At 46.7% G+C, this 20,989-nt stretch overlaps 1 protein-coding gene across 4 annotated transcripts; it reads left to right on the top strand.

Moving 5' to 3' along the window:
* The first annotated feature begins 2,174 nt into the window (after nt 1-2,174).
* Nucleotides 2,175-19,272, top strand: NFYC (nuclear transcription factor Y, gamma). 4 transcript variants are annotated; one of them, XM_008950354.1, is made up of 10 exons: nt 2,175-2,218; nt 2,914-3,019; nt 6,186-6,257; nt 7,719-7,832; nt 9,785-9,880; nt 12,934-13,107; nt 13,411-13,569; nt 17,078-17,185; nt 17,920-17,979; nt 18,922-19,272. In XM_008950354.1, the coding sequence occupies exons 2-10, from the start codon at nt 2,915-2,917 to the stop codon at nt 19,039-19,041; spliced, it is 1,008 nt and encodes a 335-aa protein (XP_008948602.1). In that variant the 5' UTR covers nt 2,175-2,218; nt 2,914; the 3' UTR covers nt 19,042-19,272. The 4 variants fall into 4 exon arrangements, with proteins under 4 accessions (XP_008948602.1, XP_008948598.1, XP_008948600.1 ...); XM_008950350.1 differs by lacking the exon at nt 2,175-2,218 and having other exon boundaries at nt 2,908-3,019; XM_008950352.1 differs by lacking the exon at nt 2,175-2,218 and having other exon boundaries at nt 13,513-13,569; nt 18,922-19,041.
* The last annotated feature ends 1,717 nt before the right edge of the window (nt 19,273-20,989 follow it).

Genomic DNA, 20,989 nt, shown 5'->3' on the forward strand with positions numbered 1-20,989 from the left:
CAGGAGCTGACCTAACGGCCCAGGAATGGTTTCCTCTGTGCAGCTTGTCTCACTGAGCTGTGCCCTAGCTCTGTGTGACAGTTTGGGGCTTTCTCTCCTCCTCACAACTATCCTCTAGTGCTTGTCAGCACCTTCAGCACAACTTACCTGCCTGTATTTTAACAGGAGGAAGTGACCATAATAATGTCCTGAGCAGTTTTAACCTGCTTGGGCTTTTATTTTGGAGTTTGTAATGATTTCATTCTAGATTTTTTTTTTCAGAAAATCAGCTTTTTGGTGACTCTTGTTTCTCCTCTTACTCAATTTCCCAACAGTTATCCTCAGCAGTCCCTTAAAGTGGCAGCTGTCCCTTGGGTCAAGGGTCAGGCTGTTCACTGTGCATTTTGAAATCAATCCTGTGTTCATCTTGAAGATCATTCTTTGACAGGACTTTTTAAATCATAGATGACTGGAGTAAACCATTTCTAGCTCTTCCTGATCCCTGAGTGAGTTCCACAGAGGCATTTATTCAATGCAGGACATTTGCTTTTGCATGTGTAGTGGGTAAAGTGGGAGTGGTGGAATTTTCTTCCTATTTGCTCCATTAGCTTTTCTTTCCCTTTTTTTTAACCTGTTGTTTCTTGGGGCTACGTTGAGCATTCTACTCCAGTACAGCATTTAAGTGGGTTCAGTGCAACGAATCTGTTTTTAAATAAAGCCTTGAGAAGTGACCTGGCTTCTCTTCAGGATGAGTTGCATCTCCAGTTGCAGAGAAGACCCTGTCTGGTGTGAGTGTTGAAATCTTGCCAGTGCAGAGCAGATTTCAAGGATTAGCTTTTTTTTTATGTGCCTAAACTATTTTTTTTTTTCCTGTCTACATCTGACAGTGCAGATCAAGGCCAGGAGAATCAAATGCCAATTTAACACTTTGTTAGAATATTAGCTCTGTATATTTTCCTATAAATACTGGCAGTATCTTAGTCTGTAGGCGGATAGTGTTCTAATGCAAATAGTTGTTGAGAGTCATCAAGTAACTTGTCAGTCAGTTATTTCCCTAAGTTCCTTACCTGGAGTTCTTCCTGTCTTGCTTTGAGACTGGAAATACAAATCTTCTGGCTTCCTCTTTGTCATCCCCTGTCAGAATCCCCTTTGGCTCTTCCCACACCTCCTGTGTCCCCTTCTCAGGCGGAGGGAAGCAAGAGAGAAGCGTTCCAAGGCTGCTGGGAACCAGCTACTCTGGCGTTCATCCCTTTGATCCCTTAGTGAGATTTTATGGCTTGTCTTTGCTTTGGAATAGCAGATTTTAAAATGACTGTTGGCACCTCGATGTGTCCTGGGCTCAGGAGGGGCTGGGATGGGATAAATCTTCCCCAGGAGGGTGAAAAGCAAGCGGGGGTTGTGCCTCTCTGGCAGAGCATGAGCTGCCCCCGTGTCTTTTTCCAGTACGTGGCGACCCACAAGTACCAGTGTGTGTCTGGAGATCCTTCCCTGCAGCAGCTGCAGTGCCCTGTGTCCTGCTGTGAGCTGAGAGCCACGGGGATGTGCTGTTTGTGCACGTCAGTCGTGGACACTTCAGAGCTGCTCTGGGAGACCCCAGGAGCTTTCCAACGCCAGCGTCTCGCCACCTTCCCTGCTCGGCTCGCTTGAGGAGTGAGCAGTGACTCTCCTGTTGTTTGCCAAGATGCTTTTAGTGCTTGGGAAGCACCAAGGCCTGTCCAGTCAGGTTGGGTCTCTGCAGGTCCCATGTCCTGTTTTTTTGGCAGAACTCCCCCATCCTGCCACGCTGCCACTCCTGCTGGGAATCCCGACAGCACAGAGGGAGCCAGCAGGGCTGGCCTTGGTGCTCCAAGGGGTGCCTGAGTTGTGTGTCTGGCTTTGTTTTAATATTAACCAGAGCTGTTTCAAGAGTTCCGTGTCAAAAAGGCATCTGGGAGTTCACGGGGGGGAAAGGAATTGTGTCAGCTGGGGCTGGGAACGTGCTTGGGCAGTGCCACAGGGGCTGGCACCGTCTCGGTCACCCAGGGACGAGGTCGATCTGTGCTGTGCCCTGACCTCTTCATCCTCCTCACTGCAGCACCCGCAGCTCTGTGGGGAAGTCTGGACCTGGTTGTGGTCCCTGGATTGTCTCCTGCTGGCCGTGGGTGCACGCTGCAAATAAACCCTGCAGATGAAGCTGCTCACAACGACACCGAGCTGCGCAGGCAGCGTCCTCAGGGCCAGGCTTGCTCAACATCCTGCCGTGGCACAGCACGAAATGCCAGGCCTGGGGGCTTCTTAAAAACTGCTTCAATTAAGATTTGAATTTTAAATCATTCTTTGTCCTTTTGACACCCTGTGTTGCACAGGCTGTTAATTTCTGCTGTTGATTCTATCCAAGGAGAGAGCGTGTTTTAAAAATAATGGAAAGCCCCAAAACCTGACACCTTTCAAAGGGGCACAGAAGCACATTCAAACAGGCACATTTTTTAAGAAATAATAACAAACTCATACTGACATTCTGGTTTCAACTCGAGGGGGGGTTACTGCTGTATCCTGCATTGTTGTGGCTCTAAGAAGCCAAGAGAAAAGTGATTTTATAATAGATGTGAACTGTGACAGGGCATCACTTACGTTTTGTAACTCCTTGTGAAAAGGCAGAGTCCTAATAGAGGAATAAAGAGGCTATTTTGGCTTTCAATTTTTTTTTTTCTGTCTTAAATGTTCTTTTATAGTCTTTGGAAAAATAAATAAAATGTTAAACACAGATTCCAGAGGCTGTGGTATCTCTGCATTGTTGCTGGGAGACCTGGACTGGCATATCTTATTTTGACAGTTTTCCAGGGCGATTAGCTGGGCTGGCCTCTTCCTGTATTCCTGGGGCTTGGAGGGAATCTCTGGGAGCCTCCTCCCCTCCCTTCATCACTAACACTGTTTTTTCTCTCTCCCAGCTCCCAGCATGTCCACGGACGGTGGCTTTGGCACGGCTGGGAACAGTGATGCCCAGCAGAGCCTCCAGTCCTTCTGGCCACGAGTCATGGAGGAGATCCGCAACCTCACCGTGGTGAGTGCCCTGCTCCTGCCTGGCAGCGAGGTGGAGCTCAGCTGGGATGTGTTCCTGCTGCCCGTGGGATCCAGTAGTTGGTTGTTTGCATGCTACAAGAGCTGATAAATAATTGTTTAGGCTTTTGACTTGAGGCTACTGCTGCCCAAAGTTGAGGGATAGGCTGAATGCCGCTGATTCAGAGCATGAAGAGATGGAATAGTCACACCTTAGCTCTTTCTGGGCAAAGCAAGGGGACAAAGCTGATTCAAAGGTTCTTTTAACAGGCTAAATGATGACTTGTGGCTGCTTTCTAGAGAATTGCAGGGGAATTATGTTCTCTTTAAGGGGGAAAAGGGATTTTAAAATAGCTATAGGTATACTTGTAGCTGCCATATGCTGGTTTAGCAAACAGAAGGTTGAGGGATTTGAGAACATGGCATTAACTGCCGTGCAAATTCTGTGGGATAAAATGTGTGACTAGCATGTGAAGGGAACCCTCATCCACACTGAAGGACAGGCCACATCAGCACACCCTGGGAGATGTCACTGTTCAAAATACAGCTTCATTTTTTCCTCCCCTTCATAAATTCAAACACCTTGCTATTGGCAGACTTCATTTTGTGAATGACTTTTTGAGCTTAGACTTCAGTAGAGGACTATTCTGCTCTCTCCCAGAGCTATCTCCTGTGAGGAGCCTGGAATTGTGAACCTGAATGCCCAATGCATTGTTATAATGCCCTTTATTAATGTAAAGACATCTGGTTAAAAAAAAAATAAATCCTGTATGGGGAGTGGTACAACAATTGGACTAAGGAGGTTCTTTATTTTTCTGTCCCCAAAAGAGATGTACCTGAGAACAAGGGCATGTAATAAAAATGACTTTTCAAGAGAGGTTGATGGATGGCTGTGATACAGTGCTCCTGAAAACACACTCCTCTGCTTTTAGCAGAGCTGAAAACAAAAGAACTCCAGTCAAAGACTGGCTCTTCAAAGAGAAAACCCCAATCCACTAGTCTGAAGATAAGCTGCTTTTTCTTTTTTTTCATCCTGTGTGCAGATAGTTGATTAAAGAAACAGATGTAGAAATTTGTATGCATAACCAGAATTAATTACTTTCCTCTTTCAGAGCAGTGAATTCTTGTGTTCAAGAGCTGTAGTTTGTCTTCATCTCCACATGAAAGGGGTTTATTATGCAGCTTATCAAGTACGGGCAGCTTAATTTTTAACTGTCGTATGAATCTATTTCTTGCATTGCAAGCTAGTAAGTCATTGAAAATTTCACTGAGGACAATGAAGGGGGGTTGGAAAGGAAAAGGGATCACTGCAAAACATTCCTGTGTGGTTGTCCCCTGTGTAATCCCACCCTGAAGCACATTGCTGGGAGTGCTCCCGTGGCTGTGGACGTGAGTGAACTTAGAGCTCATCTGCACGTGCTGTGGAGTGGAGGTCAGAGCAGCCCTTTGTGCACAGCCTGCTTGGGTCGCCTGCTTTTTGGGGCTGTCTCTGCCTGGGATTGTGCCTTTGCCACGTGTTGCTGGGAGCTAAAACTCAAGGTGGGGGGAAGAAAACAAGGGAGCTGCTTTAGAGGAGCAAACCAGAGCTCCCTGTCCTCCGCCCGAGAGGACAGCAAGGGTTGTAGCCTAGGCTTGGAGAAATGGGCAGCAGGACTGGGCTGAAACGAGTGTTTCAGCTCCACAGTGAGTTAGAAGAGGCCTGGGAAAACATCGAGACCTAATTTGGAAAAAAGAAAAGATGAAGAATTGGTGTCTGAAGTTCGTTCTGCTGGGTGGTAGCCAGCAGTGGTCACGCTTCCCTTCACCGTGGTACTTGCGTATTAATTCTTCTTTGTGTGACGTTTGCCTGTCTGCCTTAAAGGAGCTTGGAGTTTGTTCTCCTTTCTCCCACTGTCTCCCTTCTCTAAAGGGTTTAATAATGTTGTACCCGTGCACCTCTACTTGCAGTCCTGCTGTTCATAGGAGTTAATATCCTTAAGACTGCTAAGAGTTTCACAGATTACAAATTTCATCCCCATCTTTGAGGCTTGCTCGAAGCTCAGGAGACTCTTTTCAAAAGGAAAGAGCTTTTAGAAAAAAATTTGAAACAGCAACAAAAACCCCTCAACCCTTTAGGTTGTTTTCCCAAGCTCTAGCAACCTCTTAACTTGTTTATGTAGCAGTTACTGGTTGAAAATGCCACCCTGAGCACATTGTGTGTTCGAGCCCAGGTCCAAGCCCTGGATGTCCTCTAATCTCATTGCCTCAAATCCTTCCAAAATGCAGCATTCACCTGTGGGGTGCTGCAGCACAAACAGCCCCACGCCCCAAAGCTGCTCATTTGCAGCATGTTACTTGGAGCAGCAGGACCATGATGTTCACCTTTCTCTCCAGCATGAGGGCACAGAATGCTTTTTTAATACATATAATGTACATAAAGATATATCATTTTTAATATCTAAGTTAAATACAGTGCCTCCTGCTGGAGTGCTGGCTGGACCACGCACAGCCTCCAGAGTTTCCTTCAATAGAAAAGAGCATTTTCAGCATTTTTTCCCCTCTTTTGTATCACTAACATCTCTCCCAGTGCTTTCTTCCCTAGAGAACTGAGTTCCCTTTTCTTCTTCCATGACACTTCCATTGGGAAGAGAAGGTCTTGGACAACAGGGAAGTAAAATAAAGCAAAGAAGTTTTCATCCTGTGGCCCCATGTAGCTCTTGTTTGCCATCATTTTCTCTTGTGACTTTTTGTAAATTCCAATGGTTTCTAGGTCCCAAGACACTTAATTGAATTAGTTGCTTCAAATATAAATAGATGCAGAAATGTGTAACATTAGAAACATTCTGTTCTGGCCTGCAACCTCCAACCCCCCTTATAATTGGCCTCAATCCTGGGGGTCTCTTCCAGTCTAAACAATTCTGTGATTCTATGACTTCAACTTTGAGGTGAAACAGTAGATGCAAGTGTCTGACAGAAGATTGAAGTAGAATTATGTCAGTATAACATACAGAAAAGCAGATAAGAATTCTTGAGCCTGAGGAAAAGCTGCTATACCTCAAAGAAAAGAAGTTATTTTATAAATATAATCAGCGTTACTTATAGACAACACAGGCTTGTTTTAACATTTCTTATCTTATATTTGTTTTCAGTGAAGTATCACTAAAGAGTCTCAAATATAAATCTCTCTGCAGAAAGACTTCAGAGTTCAGGAACTCCCTCTGGCTCGTATTAAGAAGATAATGAAACTAGATGAAGATGTGAAGGTACACTCATGGGTTTTTTCTTAAGTATTTATGATCCTTTTGATGGATATTATAATTCCCTGCAAGTCATTACATCTTATTATCATTATTTATTATTCTTTTTAAAGCACATTTTAACGGCTGCCTTGAATGCAATATTAGCAGGCCTTGTATAATTAAACTGACCTGGGAAAACAAAATCTCTGGGGAGGTTTGCTGAAGACTTGCAGTCTTGCTTTCTTGTGGTCAGTACCAGTCTACTGTGTAATTCTGGGTACTTCCTAATTCTTAACTGTCTTTTCTCATGTTTCCTCCTTGTTTCTATATAAATCTATAGAGGGTTTAGTATGAACAGAGGCATCACTTAAATATGTACTACACTATTTCAGGTTTTCTGGAAAAAGAAGTAATCATTTAGGTGGATAAGGTGGGGTTGATACAAGTATTTGAGCTGAACCCTTGGGGTTGCCAGCACATGAATCGACTGATGACAACTTGGTGTCATAAAAGGGAGGAGAAAGGAGTGACCTGCAGGGTTTGACTCTTGCCTGCTCCAGCCCTCCCTGGTTTTGGAATTGGAAAGCTGTTCAGACACTTAACTCCTAAAAGGGAAAAAAAGAAAAAAAAAGGTTTGCACTGTCCTCTTTGTTTTCTCAATGTGACATCATCCTTCTTTGAGGACAACCTTTAACATTTAAATGAGGCCCTGAAAAAGGTGTGTGTTGTCTTACTGTACAAGGGAGCTATTCATCCTGCTGGGAAAGGGAATAAACCCAGGCCTCTGAGGGCCCAGGTCAGTGTCTGAACCCAAGGAATGCCAAATGTTTGATGATGATGAAGGGGAAGATGAGATTTTAGGGCAGGGGGGGAAGTCTCTGGCCTGCCTGGGACATTAGTTAATGAGCAGGTTGTACTAGGCAGTAAGCATTAATGCTAAGCCAGCTAATAGTGAAACTGCTTAATTTGAGTAAAACTTGAGCTAGACACTTTTTCAGGAAAAGGAATTTGCTGAGGCAAAGTCTTTACTCAGGCCTCCAATCCTCCTTTGCAATTCCTGCATTAATTTCAAATGATATAAATGTTACCCCTATGAAATAAGGACCAGATTTTAAAAGGAGCCCTCAAGCTGTCCTCTTCAGTTCCCAAATGGTGCCAAGGCACTGCCAGGAGGAGCTGCTGGGTGGGTGACACCCTCTCTGTGACTCTGCCTTGATGCCATTTGCTGGCATCCAGCCCACTATGGACCTGCCAGCTGACTAGTCGTGGAGGAAACAGACTTTCCAGACATATTTTGGGTGCCCAGGACTCTTAAACACTGTGTTTAACACGAGGCTGGTAACTCTTTGGACTGTCAGACCCACAGACACCCAGCTGTGGAAATTCCCCCAGCTCAGCTTTGACCGTCGTGCTGAATCCACTCAGCCCAGCACTGGGCAGTGTTGGAGTCCTGAGTGCAAACTGAAATTCTAAATCCACTTGCAGATGATCAGTGCAGAAGCTCCAGTGTTGTTTGCCAAGGCAGCTCAGATCTTCATCACAGAGCTGACTCTGAGGGCGTGGATACACACGGAGGACAACAAGCGGAGGACGCTGCAGGTAACGGGAGCTGCCTCAGGAACTGGTTTGCAACTCTTTGTTTCCACAACATCAGGCATGTTTTGTAGACAGTAACCTTAGTACCTGTGTGTATCACTACAAAGCACCGTGCACACAAACTAAAATGCTTTAGACTTAATTTGTTTTAAAAATAAAAAAAATAATCCAGGCAGCACCAACTAAAACCCCACCCCAGAAGCCCCAAGCTGCAGCTAACTGTGACCTGCTGTCAGGTCTGGGATTGCTAGAGCTGTTGAACTTCTGATTTGTTTTTCAGTAGTAGTAGTTCTAACATAAACCTGTAGATTTTGGTGTCAGTGTTTAGTTTGTGTCAGTAAATGTGTAACAATGAAAACAAAACCACCCTCCTCCAGAACAGAAACAGATCACTGTTACCTCTGGGTTGAGAGGCCCTCAATTATCATTTTTTAGTGGGTCAAGAGTAAACTGTAACTTTTTATGATCTTTTTTGGGGTGGTGAAAGATATTCACTTTAGCCTTACCTGTTGACCAGAACTTGAAGCTGTAATAACCATCAGTTCAGGCTCTTGGTCAGAGGTGAGAGGTTGTGTGTGGTATTTAGGCCCTTGGCAGAACTCATTGTGGTGGCAGGGAGACCTGATCTCAGTCCAAGGCTGTCCTGTTGAGTGGACATCTAGCCACTGGGTTGCCACTAAACTGGGCTAAAGCTACTTGCTTAACCCAGATTTGAGTTATGCAAGTCTGTTCCTGAGGAGACTGGATTGAACCCTATCCTCAGCACAGGGACTGAAACAGGAGATACATCTGTTCAGTGGAAGTTTTCTTCCTGGTCAAGATATTTTATAATCTATGCTGCCTGCAGAACAAAAGAAGCTTCTCTCCTGCTTTCTACGTGATCATTGTTTGGCAATTAAATGCCAAGACAGTGTGAGGCTTAGAAATGTCAACTAGGCTGAAATGAGAGGCCTGATAGTCTATTAAATGTTAGGTACTCATTAGGCAGCGTGGGCATCTTTGTCTCAAATCTTGTTCATATAAATGCTTTGCAAATTTATCTTTGGCTAATGAGACTGAGACTTTTAATAGCTTCTTGAATTAGCCCTACTTTTTAAGCTGGCTTGCAAGAATTCTAAAATGACAGAATATGTTTTGGTTTGTTTTTTTCTTTAAGAAATTCAGCTCTTTAATCTTGGGGCTTGTTTCAGATCTTAAGCGAATACATTTAAGTGACTTATTGCTGGGTAACTCTTTATTTAGATCCTTAATGCTTTGACCTAATGCTGTTCTTTGGTTTTCTTTTTTCAGGCAAGGTATAAAAGTAAAGTTACAAGCCATTTTAAGAAGATAGTTACCTTGCCAGTTGTTCATAGAGCTTGTTGGCTCTTGCACATCCTTTCTTTGATACGTGTTTGGCCAGTTTGCTGAGTAGATGTTTTAATCTTCATGCTTTCTTTTAACCATTTTGCCCTTCTACAAGCTGAAGCCTGTTCTCTCAGCATCTTTTGGGATTCCCCTGCCCTGAATAAGATACTGTAATACTTAAATTATTATTCTTTTTTTAATCCCATCCCAAACTCCTGGGTTTTGCATATGTTGCCACTAAGACATGGAGCAGTCATCCAGCTCTTTCTGCAAAGCTTTTTCTCAGATATCTTTGGGATTTTTTTTACTTTTTTTAGAAGAATCCCCACTTTTTTTTTTTTTAATGTGCTGAAAAGCTGATAGTGGTTGTCACAGTGGCTGTAGTGAATTACAGCAGTGCTGCTGTGGAGAGCCTGGTGTGTGAGCAGATGACTGTAAAAGCCTGAGTTTGATAAGCACCTTCTTCTTGCACAAAAGTTCTTGCCACCTGGCTTGACCACTTGAGTGAAGACATTCTCACTTGACTCAATTAAAGCTCTCATTTTATTTGTCCAGGGACAAAGCAGACTCCTAAAGCTGAAGACTGTTTTTTCTTTGTGTTGTTGCAGAGGAATGACATTGCTGTGGCCATTACAAAGTTTGATCAGTTTGACTTTCTTATTGATATTGTTCCAAGAGATGAGCTGAAGCCTACAAAGAGGCAGGTGAGAGAGAAAATGCTGCCTGGATGCTCTGTCCTTTCCTTGGTGTTTATTCAGTATCTAATTAAGAGAGAGCTGATAAAGCAATACAGAATCAGATTTAAACATGAGGTTTGTGCCTCCCTCTTTTTGCATGCTGGTTTACAGTAGTTTTCAAGTTCTTAAATTTATTTTTTAATGGAAGGAGAGCCTGAGTGGAGATTTACAGAAGTCTGACTTGAAGATTTACTTAACAGAGAGCTCTGATACCAAACGTTATCAATGCTAAAAGTTTAAAAAGTGTGTTCAGTCTGCATCCTTCAATTTGTAAAGGGAGAAAGAGGCTTCTCTGCTTGGAAGTACCACCTCCTGCATCCTTTGGGGCAGTTGTTGCTACTGTAAACATCCTTGACTGGAAGCTGTGAGGTGTCAGAAGGAGCTTTCAGTCGGATGTTTACAGCAGCAGGCTGCTGCAGTCGTCTGAGCACAAGATCATGGCAACTCAACTTAGGCTCCTGGTTTACAAAGCACTTGTTTCTCCTCTGTGTTAGAGCTAGTGCTGGAAGCACAGTGAGGTGGGGCTGAAGCTCAGCCTTGCTGCTTCAAATGCACAAAGAAACAGATGCTGCTCCTGGTAGGCTAATTAATAGTCTCCTTCTTCTGAAAGTTTGGTGTTTCGCTGCTAAAATTCACCAGTTCAGTTACTGCTCATCTCTCTGTTATGAGTTGCCTGGTAGATAGAACCACTCCACAGTGTTGCACCTTCTTCAGCAGCTCCTGGAATCATCACCCAGGACTCAGCTGGAGCAATTTCATCTCTCAACAGCAAATTTCAGCAGTTTAGAACAATTCCTTCAAGCGGTTTTCTGATACTTTTGAAGGTTTGCAGTGTGTTTGCCTTTGAAAAAATCCAAGGTTGTCTTTCTAACAGCCTCTCTAGTGAGTGCTGCTGGGGAGGCTGGCACACTAAACCATCTTTCTGGCAAGTGTTGTGCTTGGAATTCTTTCCTTTGACATGTTTTCTTGTGTTCCAGTCTAAATCCTGGATAACACTCAAAAAGATACGTGCTGTGAGCACAGAGACCAGCAGTTCCATTGTGGACCTGGATTCCTTCAGTGAGTTCCCTGCAGCAGTCCAGCAGAGATGGTTTATCCAGAGATCACTGGTTTGATGTTAAATAAAAAGGCAAAGCAGCAGCCTGGCCAGCAACTCTCAGTGCTCTGCTGAACTAGGGGAAAGAAAAACCCCATTTCAGTTTGATAAGCTGCAGTGAGTTGGCTGCAGCCTGAAGTAACACAGGTTAACAATTCTGGCATTGCAAATTCTCTGCACTCTTCATCTGAGGGTGCAATCTGTATTTCATCTCTACCACAGCAAAGACTGTTTGACAAGTTAGTCTTGGTTACGTGGAAGAGCTGGGAACGAAACCATCACTCTTGTGTTGCTCTGGAAACTACAGCTGTGCCTTGAAAATAAAACATGGCCCACGATGGGATACAACCTAGTGCAGGAAGATTTGTATTTAAAGCCATCTTTCCCTCTAGCACATGCAACTTCAGCTGGAATAGATACTTAACAGAAGTGCTTGGTTCCCTTCATTGTTTTGGGGATTCAGCAGGGAATTGAGGACTGGACTGCTCTAGAAATAACATATCTAAGGACTGGGCTGCACAGAAACAGCCACAGCTCTTCTGTGCATGTGGTTTTATGGTGAACAGGACATGGGCCCTGCTGAATATATATTTCAAATTTGGTATTAATCCCTCCTGCAAAGGATTTGGTGCAGGGAGTAGGAATAATTGGTGAACTACCACGTGTGGAAGTGCTGTTGGAGTTTGATACAGCTGCTTGCAGCACTGTGGAATAGTGCTAATAGTGTGGAATAAGCTCTGCAAGGCAGGCTTAGGAGTTGCTTCTTGATTACAGTCAACTGGGAACAGCTTGATCTTTTGGGGGGAGGTATTTTGTGGTAGACCCTTGCAAAACCTCCCAAGAGTCTTTTCTTTATTCAAGCCAGTGGGCTCTTCTGCTCCAGCCTGATGCCCATCTAGACAACATACATTGATCTTGGTTGATGTGAGCGTTTCTTTGCCTGTCCAGCTGGCTATACTGAAGGTAATCCATGAGCAAGCCTCACTTAGTGCAAGGGAGTCAAGCAGACTGGTGTGAGTGGGAATGTACCATGTTGTAGCACGTGTAAACATCCTACACTCTCAGCTGTGACCTGGAGGTGGCTGGGAGAGGATTGTTTACGCCTTCTGCCATGGAGAGAACGTCTGGCAGGGTGCAGGATCCCACTGCTCCTCTGGGGAGCTGAAGGATTTGGATTCTGGAGTGTTAATGGCTTGCCACTTAACATAATCTCTGAAAATCTACTTCTTCACCTAAAATATGGTTAATCAGAAGGGGCTTTTCTCTCCTCAAGACGTGCTTAGATAAAACAAACGAGCAGTGTTGCAGCCTGTGCTCCTGACAGCGTGAGCTAGAGCAGAGCCTTGTTTCCTCACACTGCTGAGATCTTCCTGCTACCAGCATAATGAGGCTGTTCAGCCACGGTGCAGGATGGAATTGTTATCATTCTGGAAGAGCTGGGTTTAAACACATCAGTAAAGGCACGAGTGTACATCAGGTCCATGGCTTTTATTCCCACGGGTTTCACATCACAGCTAGGTTGAGATTTGTGTTGGGCACGTAGATTAGGAAGAGGGGTTTGTTGACAGAGGAGGCTCTGTAAAAGTCTTCCTGGTGCATTTGCAAGTCATCCTGTGTTAAGATAACAGGCAACGATGGAGTTGACTGAGGAGGAGGTGCATGGATTTCAGCTATGGTAATTTTGCTCCTTTGCTTGTGATGAAATTGGTGACTAGGTTATTCTCTACAGGATGTTAGAAATGGGTTTGATTTCCATATAGCTGAATAAATGAGGAAACCCATCTTGATTTATCCTTTCAGGTTTACTTAGTGAAATGTTACAAACAGGGCAGTAGAGATGCTTTCCCATGGAGCACGCCTGGGGAGGGGTTTTGGATGTCAGGCTGTTCCCTCCCCATTTACCTGTCTCTCACCTGTGCCACAGGAGGAGGTACGTCAGGCCGTGACCCCCGCCGAGCCCGTGCAGTATTATTTCACCCTGGCTCAGCAGCCTGCAGCAGTGCAGGTTCAGGGGCAGCAGCAAGGCCAGCAGACCACCACGTCCACAACCACGATCCAGCCTGGACAGATCATCATTGCCCAGCCTCAGCAAGGGCAGGTGAGGGGCAAGAGCAGCATTCGGGGGCTTTGCAGGGCAGCGAGGCCCTCAACTCATCTCAAACAGTGCAGTGTCCTGTTGTCACTGCTCAGAACAGTCACTAACAGTATGAAATGCATGTCCTGGTCACAATACCTCAGTAATGAGGGTCATCTAGGCCCTGGGTTCCCTTAGGTGGTGGTGGAAGCCACAAGCAGCAGCAGTGGGTGTAGGATGCAGCCTGTCTGTTAGGATCTGTGTGTGGTGTGGCTGTTTGACCCGTGTTCAGCCCTTGCTTGGTCCTTGTCCCCGTTTTGAACGCAGAGCACGCCCGTGACGATGCAGGTTGGAGAGGGGCAGCAGGTACAGATAGTGCAGGCCCAGCCCCAAGGCCAGACCCAGCAGGCGCAGAGTGGAACTGGGCAGACCATGCAAGTCATGCAGCAGATCATCACCAACACGGGAGAAATCCAGCAGATTCCGGTAAGATTCCACCAGCAGCAACCTCTAAGAGCCTGGTGAGCAGCCTGGCTGCTGGTGTTCTGGCATGAGGCTCCATATGTATGCTTTTTACCTGTAAGAGGACGTTTGGATTGAGTGGTGTGTCTCCTCCTAGAGAGGGAAAACTAACCCAGTGTGAGGTGAAGGAGGAAATAAATGTAGCCCATCTAGTGCAGACTCGTGGGCTACTCCAAATGCTTCCCCCTGAGTGAAGCAGTTATGATTAGGAAGCAATAAATAAAACGTTTCCTGGGTAAGCTTTAGTTCTTTACTACAGCATGGTTTCAATAAAGCATAATTACCTCCTTTTGCCTTTACTTGGTTCTGCCTCTGCAATCTGAAGTCATGACCTGGCAGACTGAGTGGGAAAGGTGCCATCTGTGAGTTATTAATAAACTTTTATGTTATAAGAATTTTTTTTCTACAAAATCCTTTGAGCTGATGGGAGGAATGGCTTTGCAGAACCAGAAGGTATCTCCTCACTTTCACATCAGTACAGACCTGCTGTGGCATTGAGAGTGGGGTTTTGAGGACCCAGCAGCAGGAACATCCTGGCATGTGTCCTAGGTAAACACGTGGGTCAAAAAAATGTCACCTTTCCCCTCCTTCTCTGTAACTTAGCACAACAAAGCTGGGTCTTTTTGGTTCCCATCTGGAAAATTTCACACCTCTTACAGAAAAAAAAACCAACCAAACCAACAAAACCAAAAACCCCAGACCCCAACCTGTCCAGTTCAGTGTACTTAACCAGCAACCCACAGGTCAGACCAAGTGACCAAGACAAGCACTGCACTTTGGCCAAGACTGATCTTTCACAAGGGTTTTGCTTTCCAAGGTTTGCTGAGCTTCCCTCTGTACTGCTGGCAAATGTTTGTGCTTTGATGGAGTATCTTGAAAACAGTTTAGACTGTGGGTGTTGCCAGATTTTTCCAACTTGCTTCCAAATTCTTTTTGTCTCTTGTCTTCAGCTGGTTCTTGCTGCTTGGCTTAGGGTGCTGGTCAGAAAGGAGAGGGTTGCTTGCCAAATACAGTGGTTTACTACACAGCCTTTTTTCTCCTCTGCATTCTCCACTACCTTTCTTCTACATTCTTTTATTTTTCCTTTCCTGATGAAGAATCTCTTCAAGATACTTGTTCTTCAAAGCATTTTGGAAGATCTCCACCTCCAGCCTCAGTGAATCCATTACAACAGTCCTGAACCTTGCAGCATCCTCCTTTGGTTCAGCATTAGAAGAACAGTCCAGGCTTGTTTGCCAGTTGTTTCCAGGGACTGCTGTAGCTCCCTACAAGAAGAGGGCTTAGAGATCTGCTAGGAGAAAGGATTCTTGATGAAGTAGCTGTGAGGGGGTTGTCACCTCCTGCAGAAGGTCCTGTTCTCCACAGAGGTGGCTTCTGTTGTAAGTGGTCCTGTGCTTTAGGAGTGTGAGGCTGGAGGCTTTTGAGGAGTGTCTGATTTTGGCCAAGAACATGCTTCTGCTTCCTCTTGCCTGGGAGCATCTCTGAACAGGCAGTGGTGAGTGGTCCTCAGAAGCTTCTTATGCTGTAGATGTGAGATGGGAACCTACCAGGTGACAGAGTGTTGCCTTCTGCCTTTGGGAATCGTCAGACTGCACAACAGAGCAACTTGAGAGCAGTGTTCTAATAAAACAGCCACAACTCGCTCTTCTATATCTAGCAGAGATACAGTTTTGACTAATTAAGAAGATTCTTCTTAATCCTGGCATGCTGAAGAATCACAGTTCATGCTGAAGGAAGCCCCTTCCCCCGTGCTCAGCTCCAGCGAGCGCAGTGAAGTAGAACCTGGAGCCCTGCACTCTGCCAGAGCTTCCTGGCCTGAAAAGTGCTTTCTGTTTGGTTCCACAGAACTGCAGTCCTTGCTCTCTCCTGTGCTGCTGCCCATCCTGCACTCCCTCTGCTCTGCTTTCCTCACTTCCCCCTCGAGCTCCTCTCTTTTGGTGTAGCTAGTGCTGTCGTCTGGTAGTTCCTTTTCACTCTGGTACTGCTCAGGTTCAGCGAAGGGCCTTTCATAACACAGAGCTGACAGCTTGACACGCTCTCAGAAGCCTGGTAGTGCCTCTGGCAGCTGCAGGAGCATTGAGGGAATCATGTTCATGTTCTCTGCTGGTTTTCTGCATGCTCCTGACACTGTGTACACTTCTCTGCTGTGATTTACCACTTACTGCAGGACTGCGAGTGGCCTGTGGAAAGGTGACTTTTTTTTTTCTTTATAAATCTGAGGAGAAACTAGAAGGAAGTTTATACATCAATTAAATGGTGATCACTTGCTTGTCCACATTAATTTTGCATTAAATTTAATCTGTGTCTCAGCTAGACCTAATTGGGCAGGTTTTTGGGGGGTTTAATCTCATTTCTGGAGAGATACTCTTTCTAAATCGCTCTCAGCCATTCAGTTGGCAGTGTAGCTAAAATCTGAGCAGGAAGCCCCCAGCGTGGAAAACACCATCTTTGCTGAACTAAACCAAAATCTTTGTTGAAGTGTTTGTGCCCGTGTGGAGTTTATTTGCTCTTGAAATAATACTGGAGCTTTTAGACACAGCTGGTGAAGTCAGAGGCATTTGTGTAGATGCCAAGACCACGTTGTAGGCACTTGAACCTTTGTCAGTGAGCCCTTTCTGAGGTATTCCATGTGTCCTTTCCCCTTTTTAAAATGAAGAAAACTCAAAATAGGTTTTTTATTTTATATAATTAACCCAGACTTGTTAACTTCCAAATGTTCTGAAGTTAAATAACACAAAATGAAAAATTCAAGAGTAGTATCAAACACACAGTGACCTCTTTATTGCCTCTCAGGTGTGCATGAGCTGTTTGTTGCAGGTGATGATGGTGACATTGTCTGCATATCCCACACCCCCAAACATCTACCCTGGCAAGATCAGGGTTGTAGGAAATAAATTTGCATTTGAAAGTTACACACCAAGTATTGACACAGAAAGTACCGACCTGTGCCAGGTGGGAGTTGACGTATTGGCAGAGAGTTGCATTAAAAGCTTCCAAGTATATCCTGGGGTTTTGTCATCTCTGCTGGCTTTGTGTGAAAATTTCCCATGTATTTTTTAGTATTTTTTTGGCAGGGTATAGTAGAAGTGTCACGATGTGCAGCTAGCTCATGACAGTTTTCTTTATGTGCAATGATACATCGAAGCAGTAACTCGATTCTAACCAAAACGAATAATAAGTGTTCTCCAAGCTCCCTGAGCACTTAATATGCTTTAGCTACTAACAGCCCACCCCCCTCCTGGAGCAGGATTAATGCTGGGCTTCCTTGGGGGTTTTACTTCAGGAGCAGCAGGAGTTCTGTGGACTTCATTCTTGCTTTGGCAGCGCCCCTGGTAGTTCCTCATCTCCGCTGTGAATCCGCCGAAGCTCCCCGGTGTCATCTGTTGTGGAAACAAGAAGGGAAGTTTGTGTGTTGCAGGTTACACCGTTACCTGTTTAATTTTCTTTCCCTGCCCCCTCCGCTTGTCTCCAGGTTCAGTTGAATGCTGGCCAGCTGCAGTATATCCGCTTAGCCCAACCTGTGTCAGGCACCCAGGTAGTCCAGGGGCAGATCCAGACGCTTGCAACCAATGCGCAGCAGGTACGCACCACAACGGCAGGGCTGACATGAACTGGTAAAGTGTTGTTCCCTAGCTCCTGAAACTGCAAAATTCCAGGAGAATTTACCAACTCTTGGGCTAGGGCTCCTGCGTTTCTTTCCTTCCTGTTGCTTTCCTCAGAATAATGAAGCGAGGAGCGTAGCAGAAGCCTCCTTTCCCTGTATGTGAAAGGTGCATGCTTATATGTACGTGTGTGTGTCTCGCTGTATAAAGCTCATGCTGCTTCTGAGCTGATTGCAGGTAAAACTTCACTTCATCAACCTTCTTTTTACTTCTTCTGGCCGGGTGAGGGAGGAGCAGCCCTGCAGCCTCTCAGGAGAGCCATGGCCAAGGGGACGCGTCCAGCCCGGCGGCGCTGCCAGCAGCTTGTCTCACTCCTGTTGAGACCGGTCGCTGAGGGATTCTTCTCTGCCTTTGGAGGATGGGAAGGCTGCTGCTTTTCGGTGGCCCTGGAGGCCACGGCCTCCTCGTGGAGGTCAGGGAGGACGTGGTTGTGTGTGGTTGGAACAGCTGACTCCACATCCTTCGGTCCTGCCTCGCCGTTAGCGCCGGCGGGACTGCAGGCTGGCAGCCTGAGCTGTGTCTGACCACGTGGTGGGGTGATGGAGTTTGAAAAAGTCTAAAAGCTCTTGAAAGGCAGCAGCAGAATATTGTTAGCAGGGTTCTGACCCTCTCCAAAGTGCTGTCGGTGATCATCCTTCTCTTACCCTTGTAGATCACGCAGACAGAAGTCCAGCAAGGACAGCAGCAGTTCAGCCAGTTCACAGATGGACAGGTAAGAGCATGGAGCTCCTTGGTGCTACATCAGGGGCTGGAAAGGCTCTCCTGAAGTCCACGTGTCCTCACAAATCAGCTCCTCCTGACAAAACACTGCCACCAAACCCAAACTGGGGGCAGGCGAAGGGGATGTTGTGCCCATATTAATTCTGGTGGATTCTTTGTGTTCTGCTGCACTCACTCCAAATTAATCCAAATTAGTCCCTTGTGCTCTGGGTGGGATGCCTTTTAGTCCTAGCCAGTTTAGGAATAAAGGTCTTAACATCTAGCTATTGACTCGTGCGTAAGTAGCCTGAGCTCAGTCTGGGCATCAGAAATTCACAGAATTACTTTGTTATGAGCAAACGTTTAGTGGCAATTCATGGCCTGGAGATTATTTTTAAGGGGGGCAGATTTTGTTTGGGCCTGAGATTTGCTGTTAATGCCACCACTACAGTTGTAGGGTTAATGCATCTCTGTGCCAGGACAGGCTGAGAGCCTTGTGGCTGCTGAGCTGGAGAAGAGAAGCCTCAGAGGGGATCTGAGCAGGGCTGAGCAAGAGCTAAAGGGCCCCTGGGGGCAAGAGGCTGGGGCCAGACTCTGGTCAGTGGTGCCCAGGGACAGGACAAGGGGCAACGGGCACCAACTGGAACCCAGGAGGTGCCACCTGAGCAGGAGGAGAAACTTCTTTGCTGGGAGGGAGCAGAGCCTGGAGCAGCTGCCCAGAGAGGCTGTGGAGTCTCCTCTGGAGAGATTCCAAACCTGCCTGGACTCCATCCTGGGCACTCTGCTGTGGGGGACCCACTGGAGCAGGGGGGTTGGATGAGATGATCTCCAGAGTTCCCTCCCAACCTCACCATGCTGGGATTCTGGGATGCACAACTTTGTGCTTGGAGGGAGCTGGTGCTGGTTGTGATGAGAACTGACAGTTGTTTCTTTGCCCTGCTTCCTCCTGCCTCAGCAACTGTACCAGATCCAGCAAGTGACCATGCCTGCAGGCCAGGACATCACCCAGCCCATGTTCATCCAGTCCACCAACCAGACCTCAGATGGCCAAGCCACACAAGTGACAGGGGACTGAGTGGGGACATCAGAGCCAGTCTCTGCTGCATAGAAACAAACCAGCCTGACCTCTGCCGTGCCAGCCTGGTCCAGGGACTTCATCTGCTTCTGTGTATCTGTACTTGGTGTGAAGCCTACAGTAGGCTGCAGTCACTGGTGCACTGCACACCTTCCTCTGGTGGGTATGAGAGAATATCCAGCAGACACTGACAAGAATGCAATATTTTTCTTATTTTTAGATGTCATTATTTCAATGTATCCAGCTGCTTGTTCCAACCCATCAAAATGAGAACTAAAAAGGAATTTGTAGCATCTCATCAAACGATGCCTAAAACATTTTTATCTAGGAAAATTATTAAAGGGTACTGCCTCTGGTTTGTTGTAAGAGCTTTATTCCCTGTATTCTGTTTGTGTTTTTATTTTGTTTTTTTTCTCTGAATAGAGCTAGATTCGGTCCTCCCATCTCAGTGGTTTATTAGAGGTCTATGGGGGGAGTGTGTGTGTGTGTGTGTGTGTTAGGTTTTCCTCTCCTGCCTCCTTTTTTGGTAAGCCAGAGCATGGGCTATATGCAGCTCTAGGGCAAGGAGTAGGGGAGGAGTAATTAAAGTGAAAACAGGAAAAAAACAAACCCCAAACATTCCTCATAGGATGACTGTATTTTCTAAGGGGCAAAAGATTCTTTCATTTGGCCTGGATTATTCCAGAAACACTAATGGAAGTCTGGACAAACCCCAGCCCTGCTGTTAACTGTTGTACTCTCCTCAGTCGATGCATGTACTATAAGCTTCATGAAATGAAATAAATCTCCTTTGTAAGATAACCTGTGTGCTGTCTTGGAGCTCCTCAACCTGCCAAGCAAAGAGCAGCCTGAATCCCTGGGAAACATCACACCTGAGGGCCTGGAACCAGCCGTGGGGTTTGGGGGGTGGCCTGGAGAAGGGGTGGGGATGAAGAGACAAGAGGGGTGAGGCTGGAGGGCTGCAGCTGCTCCCACGCCAAGGGGTCCCCACGGGGGTGTCTGCAGGGATTGATCCATGGAGCACAGCCCTCCCCTGCAGGCTCCAGCACCTCCCCCTGCAGCCCCAGCAGGGAGGGGTCTGAGCCAGCTCCAGAGGTCAGGTTTAACTGATCCCAGCAGTGTTAGGCTGAGTTTAGGTCTCGGCTAAACTGGGGGTGGGAGTTTGGAACCGAGACCCTTTGAGTGTGGGACGTGGGGCAGTGGGCAGGGCTGGCACTGGGTCTGGGGGGTCTCGGTGCCTCTGTGCCACGCTGGGCAGTGCTGGCACCACAGCTCTGGCAGGGGCACCGAGGTCACCAGGGGGTTGCAGCTGCAGCGTGGCCAGGAGCCCAGTGCCCAGGCTGCTCAGCCCTGCTGGGTGGCACGGGGAGGAGCTGGAGCTGGGGAAGGAAAACTCCACTCCAGCATCTGGCCGGTGCACACCTAAAACTGGGCCAGCTTGTTCCAGTCAGACAAGGGAGCTTTGCTGCACGACCTGGGCTTTTTAAATGTCAATTTTCTTTCTTCTTTTCCTTTTTAATTCTTTTTTAATTTTTTCCAACCCTGCAGTGCCTGGGAGCCAGCAGCACTGCAGCAATAGGGTGATGCAACCCAGCACCTCCCTGGGCATCAGCCCCGTGTGGGCAGAGTGAGAGCTCACGGGCAGAGCCCCTGGGTGAGCATCCTACAACAGCTCCACATCTACAACTCCCTGGCAGGAGGCTGGAGCCAGGGGGGGTCAGGCTCTGCTCCCAGGGAACAAGGGACAGGACAAGAGGAAACAGCCTCAAGTTGCCCCAGGGGAGGTTGAGGTTGGCCCTGAGGAACAATTTCTTCCCCTGGAGGGTTGCCCAGGGCTGTGCCAGGCTGCCCAGGGCAGTGGTGGAGTCCCCACCCCTGGAGGGGTTTCCAAGCCGTGGAGATGTGGTGTGAGGGACACGGGGCAGTGGGGACCTGGCAGTGCTGGGGG

Source organism: Merops nubicus, unplaced genomic scaffold (assembly GCF_000691845.1).
Source record: "Merops nubicus isolate BGI_N331 unplaced genomic scaffold, ASM69184v1 scaffold15312, whole genome shotgun sequence".
In the NCBI taxonomy this organism is placed as follows: Eukaryota; Metazoa; Chordata; class Aves; order Coraciiformes; family Meropidae; genus Merops; species Merops nubicus.

What these genes read in the sequence shown, in the direction of transcription:
- NFYC (XM_008950354.1), top strand. Translation starts at nt 2,915, where the DNA reads ATGTCCACGGACGGTGGCTTTGGCACGGCTGGGAACAGTGATGCCCAG. An exon ending in ACAAGCGGAGGACGCTGCAG is followed by an intron (nt 7,833 to 9,784) that starts GTAACGGGAGCT and finishes GTGTTGTTGCAG; the next exon opens with AGGAATGACATTGCTGTGGC. An exon ending in TTGCAACCAATGCGCAGCAG is followed by an intron (nt 17,186 to 17,919) that starts GTACGCACCACA and finishes TTACCCTTGTAG; the next exon opens with ATCACGCAGACAGAAGTCCA.